The sequence below is a fragment of the Lutjanus erythropterus genome, chromosome 7 (assembly GCF_056507025.1).
Source record: "Lutjanus erythropterus isolate fLutEry1 chromosome 7, fLutEry1.hap2, whole genome shotgun sequence".
NCBI classification, from domain to species: Eukaryota; Metazoa; Chordata; class Actinopteri; order Lutjaniformes; family Lutjanidae; genus Lutjanus; species Lutjanus erythropterus.
Genome location: NC_139323.1, coordinates 35,724,179 through 35,740,340, shown reverse-complemented (window position 1 = coordinate 35,740,340; position 16,162 = coordinate 35,724,179). Strand labels below are relative to the sequence as shown.

At 40.3% G+C, this 16,162-nt stretch overlaps 1 protein-coding gene across 1 annotated transcript in view; it reads right to left on the bottom strand.

The window, feature by feature from the left end:
- Nucleotides 1-16,162, bottom strand: part of LOC146324319 (contactin-associated protein-like 4) — a 138,311-nt gene that overhangs the window by 67,197 nt on the left and 54,952 nt on the right. The window contains exons 4-5 of the mRNA XM_084723631.1: nucleotides 11,542-11,689; nucleotides 9,259-9,462 (exon numbers count right to left, since the gene is read on the bottom strand). Coding sequence (XP_084579757.1) covers nucleotides 9,259-9,462; nucleotides 11,542-11,689 — 352 coding nt within the window. The remainder of the gene's footprint in view (nucleotides 1-9,258; nucleotides 9,463-11,541; nucleotides 11,690-16,162) is intronic.

Below are 16,162 nucleotides of genomic sequence, written 5' to 3'. Positions count from 1 at the left end.
TCCAAGGCAGCCAGGGATGCACAGACCTAAGGGGTGCACTACGAAATGAGATTAATGGGTAAACAAGGCATGTTGAGTCTTCAGTCTCACGAAGGTGGCTCTCTTTTAACGTAGCTTGATCGCCATGTTGAACTCATAACCTGGTCAGGAGCAGCCCGTGTTCAAAGTTTCAGACTAACTTATTCTTTTCCTGATGGTTTTTATGAGCAATATAGATTCTCAGATGAGGGAAGATGTTATTTGTGCATTCGTAATAATAATTTTATTTATGTAGCACAATTCATGCATAAAATGCAACACAAAGTGCTGAACATAAAAGCAGAAAAAATGAAAACATTCAAAACAATAAAAGCAAGGATAAAATAAATAAAATACAATGAAAGTTAGAACTGCAAGGTAAGACAAGATAAAACTACCATCAGGTTCATCATCACGGTTTTGTTTGAAAGTTTCAACAGATTTAGAGCCCCTAAGACCCTCTGGCAGACTGTTTCATAGTTTAGGGGCGTGGTCTGCAAAGGCAACCTCTCTGTGCCTTTTCGTTCTAACCTCTGGAACAATCAGGTGGTTTAAAACTGACCAATGTCTCTCTTAGACACACCAGACATTAGAGCATTACAACAGTCCAGTCCACTGGAGATAAAAGCATGTATTAGCATTCGTAACGCCATCGAACAAAACCATATTACAGCAACACTAACTGTCTGCATTGCGTTGCCACGGGAACCTCACTTTGTTGATGCAGACTCCATCCACACACTAAAAAGACTGATGAAGCAGCTTCAGACACTTTGTTGTTTTAAGCTTGATTCTGATTTGATGCCAAGTTTTGCACTGCTGACATTGCACCTCAGAACACAAATTAGAAAATTGATTAGTCTAATTGTCACAGATAATATTCAGCCAGTGAGATTAATTTCATTTTAATTTGGCTAAAAACTAAAGTGATTTCCACGTATCCGTCATTGTGGCACAGCATCATTGTTTAATATGCGATTGCAACGTTAGAAATAAACGGCAGCATTAAGAGCTCATTAAGTCGAGTAATATATTTTTATCTACAACTCTCATTTATAAGGATTTGTTCATTTTGACTGAAGTGAGCAGCTTGCGATTGTTCTACTTTGTATGGAAGAAGAGTCACATGATGCACCAAATGCCTGCTATTCCCTTTTTTTCACTCCTACTTTTGGTCTTTGGTTTAGTTTTAGTTAACCATACTAACCTTGGTCTCTATCTATTATCAAAAATAAAGACAAATGCACAAAATTCCAGTTTTTCTCTCTCTCTCTCTCTGTCCCACTGTCTTCAACAGAAGACTGAGCGACCAACCATTTACATGTCCCTTGGGACTATGTAGCTATGTGTGTGGCTCATCATCTTTTTATTCCTGTATTGTTGTTGCACACAGAGTGAATGAGCAGTACGCAACTTGTTATACAGCAGCAGAGTGTGTTACTGTAAGGGTCCCGTGGCTATCTTCGCAGTTTCAGGCTCCTCTGGAAATACAGAGGCTGCTGGCTGGAACTCTTATGAGGCAGTTTCCAAGAGAAACTGCTGGAGGCTCACTGTAAATCACCGTGGAAAAAGTAGAATAGAGTAAGCAAATGCAACAGTAATCACCACAATTCATTGTCCTCTTTTTTTTCTCTGCCAACTGGCACACTTCGTCCAGAGAGATTCATCTTTTTTTCAACAAGGCTCTGCGGACGCCACGGGGAAAGATCTGGCTGGAGCTGTTGTTGCTTTGTGCGATTAGTCAACACGTTTGTGATCATGCTGATGTTTTGTTATTGTTTTTGTCATTGCCCCCCAAAAAAATCACACAGACAGCAACATGGAACCATCTTTTAGGGCTGGGAAGTTTCTCAACATTAAATCGATATTCTGATATGAGACTAGATATTGTCTTAGAGTTTAGATATCAACATATCTTGAGATGAAGTTGTTGCTGGTTTTAAAGGCTGAATTACAATAAAATGATGTCATTTTCTGTTCTAATAGTTCTATTGTTTCCATTTACCTACTCACCGGATCCACATTGCTGATGATTATCAAAAATCTCATTGTGTTAATATTAGAATATTGTTGCAAAATCGATAAATATCAATATCAAGGAATCTGGTCAAAAATACTTTAATTAGGGCTGCAACTAAAGATTATTTTTATTGCAGATTAATCTGTCTATCTTCTTAATTAAATTGTAGTTGTTTGATCAATAAATTGTCAGAAAATAGTGAAAATGTTGATCAGAGTTTCCCAAAGCCCAAGATGATGTCCTCAAATGTCTTGTTTTGTCCACAACCCAAAGATATTCTGTTTAGTGTCACAGACAAATAAAGAAACCACAAAATATTCACATCCGAGAGGCTGGAATCAGAGATTTTTGAAAAAAAAAAAACAAGCTCAAACTGATCAGTCAGTTGTAAAAAATACTTGGCAATTATTTGTTTGATAGCTGATGTCTAATCGATTAATCATTGCAGGTCTAATTGTGGTGTTTGATTTTGTCCCAGTTAAATCAACAGGCATGCCTCGTATTCTATAAGATCTTACAACTCCAGTTCCAAAAAGGTTAGGACGTTGTGTAGGATGCAAATAAAAACAGAATGTAATGATTTGCAAACACTTTTCAACTTATGTTCGACTGAATGCACTGCAAAGTCAAGATGTTCAAACTAAACAGAAACTTTTTGGTTTTTTTTTTTGTAAATATACTGTCCTAGCCTGTGTCTTTTCTTCATTCATCACATGTCAGCTGTTTCCCCCCTCCTCTGTGTTTCTCATGGTTCCTTGTTTGTCTGTCTGTGTGTCTGGACGTGGCTCTCATCAGTCCTGCTGCCAATCTGTCTGCTCACCTGAAAGCCATCCACTAATCAACCCCGGCAGAAGAAAAGCCCCGGCTCTGCAGTCCAGTCTTTGCCAGATCATTCAGTCTACCATGCCGTACTAGCTATGGCCTGCTTATTGCTTTTTTCCCTCTTGGACTTTTTTTTTTTTTGCCTAAACCTTGTTTCTCTGTGCCACACTCACCAGTCACCTGTTTGCCTGCCAACCTGTTTCCAGCCTTGCTCAGCCTGCCTCCCCTGTTTCTCCTTCGTCACCCCTTCTTGCTTTATTGAAAATAAATCCACTTAAAACCAAACATCTGTCTGCGTCACGCTTTTGGGTCCAGTTCTCTCTATGCTGCACAATATTTGCACTCATTCTGAATTTGGTGCCTGCAACACTTTTAAAAACAGTTGGTATAAGTGGGGGACAAAAGACTGGGAAAGTTGTGCAATGCTCAAAATCCCCCACAGGTAAACAAGTTAAATAGTAACAGCTGATAGTATCATGATATGGGGTATGAAAGAGGGATCCTTGAAAGGCTCACTCATACACAGACATGGATGGGGTGAGGTTCATCACTTTCTTAAAAATAGTCCAATTTACAGTTTCTGAATGATGTTTCTCAACACAGCACTGCAAGAGATTCTGAGAATCTAGAGTAATCTTTGCACTTATGAAATGAAAAACCAACGCTGAATGCCTGTGACCTCTGATCCCACAGACTGAATTAAAAACTGCATTAAATGCCCACATAATTGTATAAAGGATATTACAGTGGGTTCAGGAATGCTTCGGAAAATCCATCTGCAAATGCACCAATGGCTTATCTGTAGTCCAGACCCATCTCGTTATGAAGCTCAGAATACAACAACAGAGACCCCAGACTGCTGAATACCTGATGTCACATATCAAGCAAGAATGAGAAAGAATTTCACTTTCAAAACTTCAAAATTAGTGTCCTCAGTGGCCAAAAGCTGGAAAAAGGTGATGTAACACAGTGGTAAACATGCTCCTGACCCAAACTTTTTGGAATGTGTTGCAGGCATCAAATTCAAACTGACTGTACAATCACAAAGAGCAAGATCATCAGTTTGAACATTAAATATCTCGTCTTTGCACTGTATTTAATCAAATTTTGGTCAAAGTTTTTGCATATTGCATACAGCTTTCATTTACGTTTTACACACATGGGTTTATTTGCACTATATGAGAGTTTACCGAAAGCTATTCTAGATAAAACTTGTAGATGGGGATATACATCAAATATCATGACATAGCATAAAAATATCAAGATATAAATTAGAAGTCATATCGCCCAGCCCTTGTGTCCTTATTATTGAGGACACAGAGAAAAGACAAGCGTTCACTTAACATGCAGTTTGCTCCGCACGCCTCTCTGATGCCATCCTTATTTAGTCAGCAATACTTAATGCCATTCGTCCGGAGCGCACTGGAGCAGGACACACTGGCCCTCCGTGTATTTACTGCTGTGTATTACAGCTTCCCGGTGACAGTTCAGAATTGTATTGAATTATGAAGCAGCGGCCTACATTATAGCAAACTGACATTTTGATAAATGTAAAGCAGAGAGGAAATGAGATGGTTTTGGATAGCAGACATAAATCTTAATGAGCCAGCCGATTTATTCCAACTGCCTGGACGGCCACGGGGAGATAGAGAGGCTGTCGTATTTATCTGTTTGTTTGCCAGTCTTGGTCCGTCTGTATGCCTCTCTGTTTTCATTCATCATTAATTTATGCTAATGGGTGTTACACTGTGCCTAACATAAAAACATTTGCTCTGGCTGTATGCGGTCTTTATGTATGTGTGTTTATAAGCTACACATATCCCCTAGTGCCCGGTGTTCACCATCATTAGCCGTTTTTAGCTCTTCTGTGTCTCAGCCAGCTTGTTTTCCCCATGATGCGACATGTATCAGTGTTAAAGACAGGCCCGGGACAGACGGGATCAGGTTGCCAAATGGGAGAGATAAGTATGAAGAGACTCAGAGAATAGCTCAGAGTCTGGAGCTATGGAGATAATGCATCTAAATCATCAAGTTTCATCTTTGCTCCCCGAGTCTGAGCTCCTCTTCTCTTCTTCTTGAGCCAACAGCTGACTGTGGAGGAGCATGCTGTGGCTCAGGCTGGATGCTTCAAGCTATTGATCTAAATTACCCTGTCTGCCGAGTGAAAACTCCTGGGAGAGTGTGAGAGAGGGAGGGAAGGATGGTGGTGGTGGTAGTGGGGGTGGGGGGGGTGAAAAAGAGGAGCGAGAAAGACAAAGAGCATGCAATTGAAACAGGCAAATAATCGCCACTGGAAAAAAAAATCTAGCAGGGGCAGAATTGGGGCGACATATGAGAAAGGCTGTGATAAATAACAATGGAGAGGGAGGGAAATAGAAAAGAGGGCAGGCAGGCAGGAAAACAAAGAGAGCCAGAGACAGAAACATGCAGTGACAGCGCTGCCATTGAGGCAGAGATGTTTTGGGTTTTTTTCCAGTATTGACTGTACCACTGGATTATCATAGCTCGATTTAATCTCTGCTCTGTTACAAGCCGAGCGGTGTTTATTTTGGAGCCCTTTGAGCAGTTTGACTATCGGCTTGGGTCTGCGTGACAGGCGTCACTCAGGGAGCAGATGTCAGGCTGATGGCTTCTGCAGATAACACCTCTCTACCACTGACAGATAGACAATACCACCAGGGAATTAATAGTCTCCCATGCCTTTCCCAGCTAGAGGGAATTGGACAATAATCTGTTTTTGTTGTAGGAATGTGGAGAAGAAGTGACTGAGTGAGGCTGTATGGAAGAAAAGAAGCAGAGGGGGAGGCTACAGCTGAATATTTAGATTCTTGCCAAAATCTACTCCATGTCCCACTAAAAATACCTCTGTGGTCACATGATGCCTGTTGAATGTACTGACTGATGTCTTCTTCAAAGAACTAACTGTTAGCTACCTCTTTATACTCAATTTCAACATTGAAATGCTGTTACTAATGTAATTATTCCACTTCAACTTCAACCTTGGTGGCTGATTGGGGTTAAGGGCCTGTGTTCGCCATTTTTAACTGTTTGCAATAAAGAGTATGCATCACTGTCACTTTCCCAGTGGCAAAATATCCTGCAACATGGCTGCCTTTGGTAGGGGAGACTGCAAAACCAGGAGGAAAATAATCAATTTGTTTTTCTTTTCTTTAGCTTTAGGAAGTTTGTAAAAAGATCACTCAGATTTTGCATTTGCTAACACAGACTATCCGCAAAATAAATGCAACGCATAATTTCCATGGATATTCCATGTCATAGCAATTAAAGTGTCTCAGCTGAAAAAATGCCATGTTTCCAAAGAGCTCTCAAGCGTTTTTATAAGAGCATTTGGCTCCGAAGGTGCCACCCACCACAACATCCAAAGTTTCTTTCCAGCAGGGGACTTTTGTTTCAGGTCATTCCTAATTTCTCTTTCGTTACCTGTCATCTCTAATTTCAACTATCTAAAAAAAAAGTTTAAAAAAAAATATTTCCAACAAAGTGCAGTGTATAATCTGCAAACAAACTGTGCAGTTTAAACCTATAATATACAACATTTCTGCATTAAGATGTCTAAAAATGTTAGACATATGTTGATATATTTTATTGAGTTGTGTACTTACATTATCTCAAATGGTCAAACACAGAGATATCTCTAATTTTGTTCAAGGTCATGGAGTGATTCTTGGCTGATGTCACATAGAAAACAACTCCCATGACCCCACACTGGTTCAGATGTCATCAAACTACTTAATTATTGTTTTTATGTGAGAGAGACCTCTAGTGGCAGTGGTCCATGGCTGACACATTGGGTGCTTTTCATTACGTTGAATTTTGCCTCCTCGTCTCCTTTCTCCTTCGTCGACCTGGAAGTCGTTTCCCCTCCGCCATGATGAAGGATTTTCCAATTGCCTAAATGCACCTGGAGGAGACAAGGAGCGAGGAGAGAGGAGGCTTCTGGAGGAGCTCAGAGTGAGGATACACCGGTGTATCCTACGCGGAAGTCTTTTATCAATTAAGGGGCGTGCTGTGTAAATAACGCACTCCACGTTATCCTGAACACAATTAAATAATTTTATTTAACGCACTTTATTCTCACAGTTACATAATGAAACGCAATATCATGCACCATCCGTCTGTGCTTCGGACTGATGCTGTGGAACGAGGTTTCGTCTCCTACGTCCTTGCATCTTTTCCTCGCATCCCTCTTTTATTTTCCTCGCTGGGTGGAGCTAAGACCAATTTACCGAATGAAAAGCACCCACTGTGTGTTTAACATGTGACATTATCAGACATGCAAGATGGAGGATCTGTTCCTAAATCTAATCAGTGTCATTCACCAAGTGAAATGCATACAGGATATACAGCTAAATGTCCAAAAACAATTCTCCCACACCTAAAATCACTGAAACAACATGCCTGTGACAGATTTTCCTTCCTTGCTACTGCACACAGCTCTAAACTCAGGTCAGCACCATAATGATGGTCATTATATTTCAGTTTTTTCCACATAGTGAAATGTGCCAAAAGTTGGGTGAACATTATTATTGAGTTAGTATTGATGTTGTTAATGGTGTTTTGACGTCTCATTAGGCCCTGCGGTGGGCATCAGGCATCATACACCCTTAAGCTGCCTTTGAAGCCTACTCTCTTTTTGTCCACTGAAGGCCAGAATGGGGAGGAAGAACAAGTGCAGTGAGCCTCAATGAACATATGAGCATGTGAATACTGTTTTAAATCAGACCATCACGTAATTATCCAAAGTTCTGCATTTAAAAAAAATAAACCTCAATATATAATAAGGAATCCTGTTTTTTCCGGTTACATGTTCCCACGATGTAATCATTTTATAATTACAGGAATACCTTCAGCCTGAAATGGAAGGAAAGCAACGGTTGGTGAGCAGAGCGCTACTCCAGCAGCCAGATGGCACGGCTGATGAGAGGTCTGCCATATGGTGATAATACGACGGCCTGGCAGTCCGACAACACCTCAGGTTTAACCTCGTTTACACCAGCACAAACACACACACACACACACAGTCCTCCCACAGTCTCCACAGCGCCTCATTCTGTGCCGGTAGAGGCTATGGATCACGTTATGCTGTGCTGGCCCACTGTGCTCCACAGAGTTCACCCTTAACACATGTTGCTAGCATCCATCATAGATTAAAAGAGAGAGATATGAGAGCGAGAGATGCGTCACGCTGAGAGAGAAGCAGAGCTTGAAAGACAGAGACGCGGTTGATCGAGGAAAAAAGTCAGGGAAAAACAGAGAGGAAAAGGAAATACTAAGACAAGAAAACATGTTTTCTCCATGAAATGATGTTGTCTTCCTTCACAGTAAGTCAACATGTGTGTTTCCTCGTATTGACCTGTAATAACTGCACGCCTGCAACGGTGAACTGATTCCCCAAGTTTCTTCAAAATGTGATTAGTTTTGTCTGAGATATTGCTTGCGACATATGGATAAACAAATAAACACTGTATTGGCCTAATCAGCGTAAGCAGAAAGAAGCATATTCCCCTGAGTTTCCTCAAAATTGGATCAGTGGTATCTTAGAAATCACATCTGACAAACACGCAAACAAACTAGCAGATGGACGGAGACCGACTTGAAGCTTCCCTCCATTTCATTGTGGGGGACAAAAATGGGCTGGATATTAAATTCCTTATGTAGAGGCAGGATGGTGGACACTCTGGAGCCTGAGTGAGTGCATAATTACACGGCGCAGTTTAGCTGTTCGGCTGACATTTACTCAGAGCGGTGAAGAATGAATGGACAGATAGATGCAGCTGCAGTTTGCCAGAAAAATTGTCTGAGAGAAATTGTGAAATACTTAATTAGAATATCCAACATCAGGCACCCTACATCACAGGCTTTCAGTCCTTGTCCCTGGGGAGTTGACTGCTGCTGGTTTTTGTCCTACCAAAAAAATAAAAGAAGCCATTCACTTGGTGTTCCAGGTGTAAAATGGTCCTTGATGACACAGTATGTCAGGAATGAAAACCAGCAGGACTTGAACTTTAAAGCAAGAAAAACACAAAATGACATCCAAACATATAACAGGAGAAAACCTATTCAGATTCACATCACCCAAAGTATTGCTAAGATGCATAATTCTCCCCAAAAAGTCCAACAAATACAATTACATCACTTTATCATCAGATATCATGAAGAAATGCAGATGTTTTTATGCTGTTGTATGAGAATTATTATTGATTAAAGTCGAAGAAGAGGTGTCATCATGTTGTCTGAGATTCTCCATGTGCAGCAAGTTTTTACTTTACACGTTGTAGCTGAAGGGGTTGCACAGGATTTCTTTTGCACAAATATCCTATTTTTTATCTTATATAGCATAAGGAGTTTTAATATATGTATGTACAATGATGTTGTACCTTGTTGGTGGTAGAGCAGCAGCCGTCCTTTCTCCAACACCAGAGTGAGGCTGTGATCTCTCTGTCCCTCCGCGTGGAGCAGCGTCCCAGAATTCTTCAGGGTTTTAAACTTCAGAGAAATAACCTCTGTCGCCGTCCAGCTCGGCCTCACGCTCAGCCGGTAGATCAGGCTGCTGCTGCCATCAAAGTTGGCCACATCAGACGCTACAGAACAGGGAAAAGTAGCAGGAAGAAAGTTTTATGATGCAACAACAGATACAGACTTCAGTCTTCAATAACACATTTATTAATTTAATTTACGTACCACAGTTTAATGTGAAATTATACCTTTTAATCATACATTTCTTGTAGGGTAAGAGACCAGTACCAAAGTGCCTGAACAAACTGTCCAACAGAAGAAAGCGAAGACTTCAAAAAGAGGAATCTGGACACAAAATCATTAGATCTTTTGCCTCTTTCAGATCATTTTTTTTTACAAAACGTCACAGACCAGTCATGCACAATGTTGTGTGCAGTTTACTAATGTCAGACAACTGCTCCACATACTATCAGTCAGTATTTAACTGTCCATTGAAAATATGTCAAATATTCAAACCCAGGAACTTTTAAGATGGAAATATTTCAGATGTCTTTGAATATATATTCCCCCCAGAATTTAGTCTGACACGCTCAGAGTCTAGAATTTCAGATAAAGTCTGTTTAGCAGCTCAGGAATTGAACACCATATGAGACGACGGGAGCCTCACAAAGGACAGTTCATATTTTCTAGTGCATGACAGAATTTTTGTTGTTTGAAGGTATTCATTGCCTCCGCTTATTCCTGCCTGGGAAAAAAAGCAGTTTCTAATGAGCCGTGAACCTGTTGGCCCCATAATATACAAACTCTTCAAACTCCACAGTAAAACCATATGGTCTGGTTTCTGCTAATGACTACGGAGCAGCAGAAAAGACCAGGGAGAGTAATTAAATGTTATTGTTGTGAAAGCAGAATTTATGCGGATCTGTGAGATAAAAATAAATAATGTAACTAGTGTCATCAGTTTTTTTTTCCCTCAAACCTCACAGCTCCAATTATACAAACTGACAAATTACAAATTAACATGACTCCTGCAGCATCATGTGTGTCACCAAATGTGACTGAAGAACATCACACACCGCCAACCACTTGCTCTCAGCTTATTATGTTACCTTGCGCAGACCATCATCGGGTGAAATTTAATTTTGTTCAGTTTAACTTTTCATTTTCACTAACTTTATCTCTTTTTTTTTCTTTTTCAGAAAATTGCACAGACTCATATGAACACAATCCCTTTCACCTCTGCCAGTGTTTCCTTATTTTTGTAATTATTTTGCTGTGCTTTATCTCAATATCAATATGCAACAATATCTGATGTCCTGGTATCTTCCTGGTGCATTTAAGAACAATTTGGACAAATCCTACTACAGTTTTAATTAGTAAGTGCAGGATTCTGTGATTGCTGCATTGCTAAAAACAAGGCTACACCGGTCTGCTTGGACGCATTTTGGCCTTTGTTGTGGTTCAAAAACTGACATCCACAGAAAAGTTAACTTTCATCATGATCTGGAGCATCTCCAGATCGATTAGGTACAGTACGAGATGAATAAACCCCCACCATGTATGTCACCTCTCTGTGCGGTCACCATATTTAAGACATCAAGGTCTGCTAGTAAAAAAATGACTGTAAATCATTCAAGTCTAAACTGATTTTCATGAATTTGTTATAAACCTGAAAGCTGAACATGATAGCGGTTACTTGTTTGAATTAAACTGAGTTACTAAACGTTACTAAGATGCTTTAAAAAAAAAAAAGCCTGGATCTGCTCGAGGTTTCTGTCTGTTAGAAGGAAGTTTTTCCTCACTATAGCTGCCTCAGTGCTTGCTCTTGGTGGGAACAGTTGGGTTTATACAGTACAATCTAGACCCGCCCTACATTAAAAGTATCCTGAGACATATTTTGTTGCTACACAAAGAAAATTGAATGGAAAATTGAATTAAATAAATAAAAAGATGTTTTAAATAATTACCAGTTAAGTGAACCCAGGACAAACTGAGACTATACTGTACAAAACATTTCATTAAAAACTTTGCATACATCTAGAACTTTTTTGAAAACTTTGCAAATCCCCGCTCGTTGCCTCTGGCAGCTGCAATAGGTGGCTCACCACAGGTTGCCTGGTGGAGATCTGCCCTCTACTGAGAGCACTTTTCTAATTTTTAAAGGGTTAGAACAAGCCAAAGCAAAACACACAGAGCAGACTTACTGTATCGACATCCGTATATCTCCAGTCTGAGTCCAATCCTCCCAGTGGGGTTCCAGTCCAGAGGAATCAGGCGGAGGTAGCGAGATATCACCGGCTGTTTAAGATTGTACTGGACCACGGTGTCTGCATTGCTGTTACCTGGAAAAACCTGAAACAACAGAGCGACATGTTAGTTTGCCTCATTTTTGCATCCATGTTTTACTGTTTTCTGCAGCAGTGAAGATCTGACAGTAAACTGTTTGATGTAAATCACCCCTCAAACACCTTAGACAAGAACAGAGGATCATTTTTTTTTGTACTTTGATTCCCATAATGAAGCTGTTTACCAAGGGAACGTACTTTCTTTTGATGTTTCGCAGCCATCCTAGAGGCTAAAATCTATGATCCTCAAGTCTCATCTTCCACTCGGTCTAATTTTTATAATGAAACCATCTTAAAAAGAAAAAGATGCACTAGTTGTCATTGAAATTTACATTGGAGTGTGGAGAAAAACTCTCCCTTATAACCTCCCTGATTCAGAGACACTCTCTGCATTTTTAAACTTTGAGCTCACGGAGGCCATTGATCCTAACTGCTGATAACGTCTCTCCCTCTCTCTGTCCAGTGATCAATAACTCTGGAACCTATTCTGTTTCCATACCAAACCACTCTTAAAAAGACTAATGGCCTCTATTTTCCCAATCAGCTGCCTGCGGGGATCCAGTGGGATTCTCTGGCTGACACAAATAGCGCACACGGAGCAACACATGCATTAACATCTGCGAGGGGAGAAAAACACACTGCACTTGTGGTTGTGTGCGCATGTGTTCGAGTGCACGTGCTCTGTTGGTGTGCCCGTGCTCCCTACTTGAGGGTGTGTGTCATGCACTGATGTGGCTATGTGAGTGAAATTGGCTTCCCTGCCGCCGCATAATTGTGATCTCAGTGCCGTCTTCAGTGCTTTGAAGGGCTGAGCTGGCTGGGCAGCGAGGCGTTAAGCTCAACAAACGGCTCCGTTTCCTGCTGAGGAGGCTGAGGAGAGTGGCATCTCATTTACTTCCCCGAGCATGTTTTGAAATATGAGTAGCCTCTGACAAGACCTCAGTCAAGGAGAGAGACGAGGGTAGAGAATGAGATGAGGAGGATGAGGGAGGGCATGAGTAAGACTCTGACACTGCATACTCAGGTCCTTTACTTAAAGGAGAAATATTTATATTTAGTGTACTAAATCATCAATGACCATGATATGTCATCAGAGATTAAGGAAACATGCTAAAATGAAATGCTGGCTTCTCCGACAACAACAACGCTACAGCCAGCATGTTCTCCTTTGAAATTTCCACTCCGAGCCAGAGTTCATTTGCCCATTTCACTTTAATTAGAGTTCAACTTAATGCTTAATGAGTAAGTGTCTGTTTATGAGTCGCAAGGAATCATTAATAATCTTTAGAAGGAGTGGATGGTTATAAATGTTAAACTGAGTTATATGTAAATGGCAGGCAGCAAGGCAGGCAGTCACTGAACTCCAGCTCTAGAGTGTGTATTTTCAGAGCTGTGAGCTTTTGTTTTCAGGATAAGGGGCTCAACTTTACACCGACTGACAACTGACTGGACTTGTCGATGCTTGTTGCACGTCTTGCACTCCTGCAGTGTTCCTGCAGCCTGAGTTTCATCAAGTCTGGGGCAGAGGTGGCAGAGTGAAAAAAAAATCTGCTTCAACCATAGATCATACATTAAATAAGATGTCAACATGTTTAATATAAAGTCTGTGGCTCCAAATCACTATCTGGATTACAGTACTCATTTATATGCATGGAACTGCTACATAATGCTCCTTTAAATAGGGATTCGACCCACAAGTGTATTCTCAAATATTGCCTCAATAAAACAGTGTAAAAATACTCCATTACAAGCAAAAGTCCTGCATTCAAAATCCTACTTTGTAACAGTACAGCAGCCTGTTGCACCTGCTGTGTGCGAGTTCAAATATAGCTTTGAAGCTAACAACTCAGCAGAACTGGGTTGCACTGTAGAAGTTAGTTTCAACATACAGCAGAGTTAACCGCTGCTGGGATTTCACAAGCACACAAGTGTGACTTTACGCTGCATTCACTTGAGACGGGAATTGTCGCTGGCACCACTCGGTTGCTTGTTACAGAAACTTGTAACTGCTGAAGTGTTGAAGTCAGCAGAATCATTTCCCCAGATGGAGATTTTCCAGAAACTTTTGTTGAGAGTTTCACTATTTACGACCATATTTATGTGAGATGCAGCCATTAAATAGAGTAGGAGTGATCAATAAATGATTGTTAAATAATTAACAGTCAGGGTTACAGGCAAACACCTTGTATCATACATTAGGTCTGTTGCAGACTCAGGGTGTCTGAGGGACAAGGCCCAAAAAAAAAAAAAAAAAAAAAAGGGCCTGCATGCAGTGGGGCACTAACAGCATTATGCATTTAAGGTGAAACTGTTCTAATTCCTAGTTTAGATTAAAATTACAACTCTGTGATAAAACACAGAGGGAACTATTTCATTATTTTAAGGAATCCCAGGCAGTATTTTATCATGTTTTATCCACTAGAAGGGCATCCCAGAGGGCAATTCACCACATTTTGTCCACTGGAAGGGCACTTTACCACAATTGCCCCCCTTTAGTCCACCATAGCATTAAGTAGTTCACATGTGACAGCAGTCATTACTTTCTCCCTCCCTAAAATACGATACAGGTGTGCTGTTTTAGCTGGTTGAGGCGGACAATTTAACATACTTTATAGCCAATTTGGTATTTTCGCCCAGTGGTTCCCAGTAAACCTTTTAAAGGGTTATAACATAAATTTGGGAGACTGATTTTCCTCTTTTACCATTAGTTATTTCACACAGTTCTGTTAGACAAGTTTTTATTCTGATAATAATCGGGCTAAAGAATCCTCAGGAAGCCTCCTATTGGGACAAGTGTTTGCTAGTTTAGATATCGCTCAACTAAACACTCAGAATCTATAAGTATGTTATTAATAAATTACCATCAGATTTTTCCTGCTTTGAAAAGTTCTTGGAGTATGGATCTCAGCTGCAGTACAACTAATGATAAATGGAGGAAGAGCTCAGTCTGGTGTCATTAGTCTCTCTGTGGGTTACAGAGTGCTGGTGGAAGGCCAGATTGAATTTGCTCATATTTTAAAGCATCATAACAACTCTACTGTTATGAGAGTTTATTACTGTTCAAAAGGTTAGGATTGATGCATTCCAGAAAATGTGTCGTGACAAAAGTTTATATTAAGCCTGATTTCTTTTGTACAAGACAGCTGAAATAACAAGATAATAAGCTGCTGTCATCCTTCTCACCCTTCTTAGCGACCACGTTCTGAAGACCTAGAGAAACAAAATGTTATCAAATTAAAGTGTCTTATTTTAGAGATGTGGTGAGACGCATCACCTTGTGACAGTAAGTTTTATGATTTACAGAGACTAACATCCTATCTATTTTATTTGTTTATTTGTTTTTTTGTTATCTTAATGGGTTTGTCTGTCGTTCGCTTGCCTTTCTGACTTTTTTGATTGGTTATCTGCATATGATAATAGTGCACTGCTAATTTTTGTACGTTGACAATTACAATTAAAAATAAAAGACAGATCAATTAATTAAACCATCTGTGAAAGTTAAAGGGAAAAATGCTCGTTGATGGAACAGCTAACAAATATTCAGATCTTTTAAATTGTTACTCAATTAAAAGTCCATAATAAAGTAAAATTACGCAATGCAGCATGCAAATGGGCCCTGTGAATGTTGTGCCCAGTATGCAGGGGAGTGCAAGTCTAAAGTAGCATGAAGTGGAATACTTCACAGTGGTATGTAAGTGCAATCTAAGAGCACATAATAAAATATTTCTCACAACTTGAATCAAGAAACAAGACAAGTGGTCCCAACTATACACTTCTTCATAGCCAAAAAAAGAGGCTGGACTGATCTACAGTCAATGCACTGTGTATAAACTTATCCCAGGGTTTTTCCCAGCAGAGCTGTTAGACCCACTGGCAAGTTTCTTTTGATGGGGGGCCAGCGGCCATGTGTTATTTCTGACAGGGGCCTGGTATTGGCCAGCGACAGACTGACAGGAGCATTAAGGTGAGGCCCTGTAGTTTCTGTGATGACATGATCATGAACGCAGTCGTAGGATTGAGGATTTAAAAAAGCCGTCACACAGATTTCATGGGGCCCTACATTAAGAGATTTGAAATATTACTATATAACATGTTGTTATAAATAAGTCATTCAAAACACAAACACAAACTGCAACCTCCTTGAGTTCGTAATTCATGGCACAATTCAAATGGGATCTAAAAAATCGCTGGTGAACTTTCTTTTTAAAATTCTCTGATGCCTGGGCTCTACAGGGCTCAGTAGCACTGGATGGAATTAGTCAGAATTACTCAGTAAAAGTAAGTAAAACTCGATTAAAGTAAGTAAATGTACTTTCCGACCGCTGGAGAGCAGAAGGAGAAAAATGGCGCACCCGAGCTGAGAAGTCAGTGAGAAGCTGTGACTTGATACAGCCGTTTTTGCAGTCAAATCTGTTCCTTAACTGACACACTAAGCTGGCCTGACTAATATATGGAGCTTTAAAAACACCCCGGGAGCTGA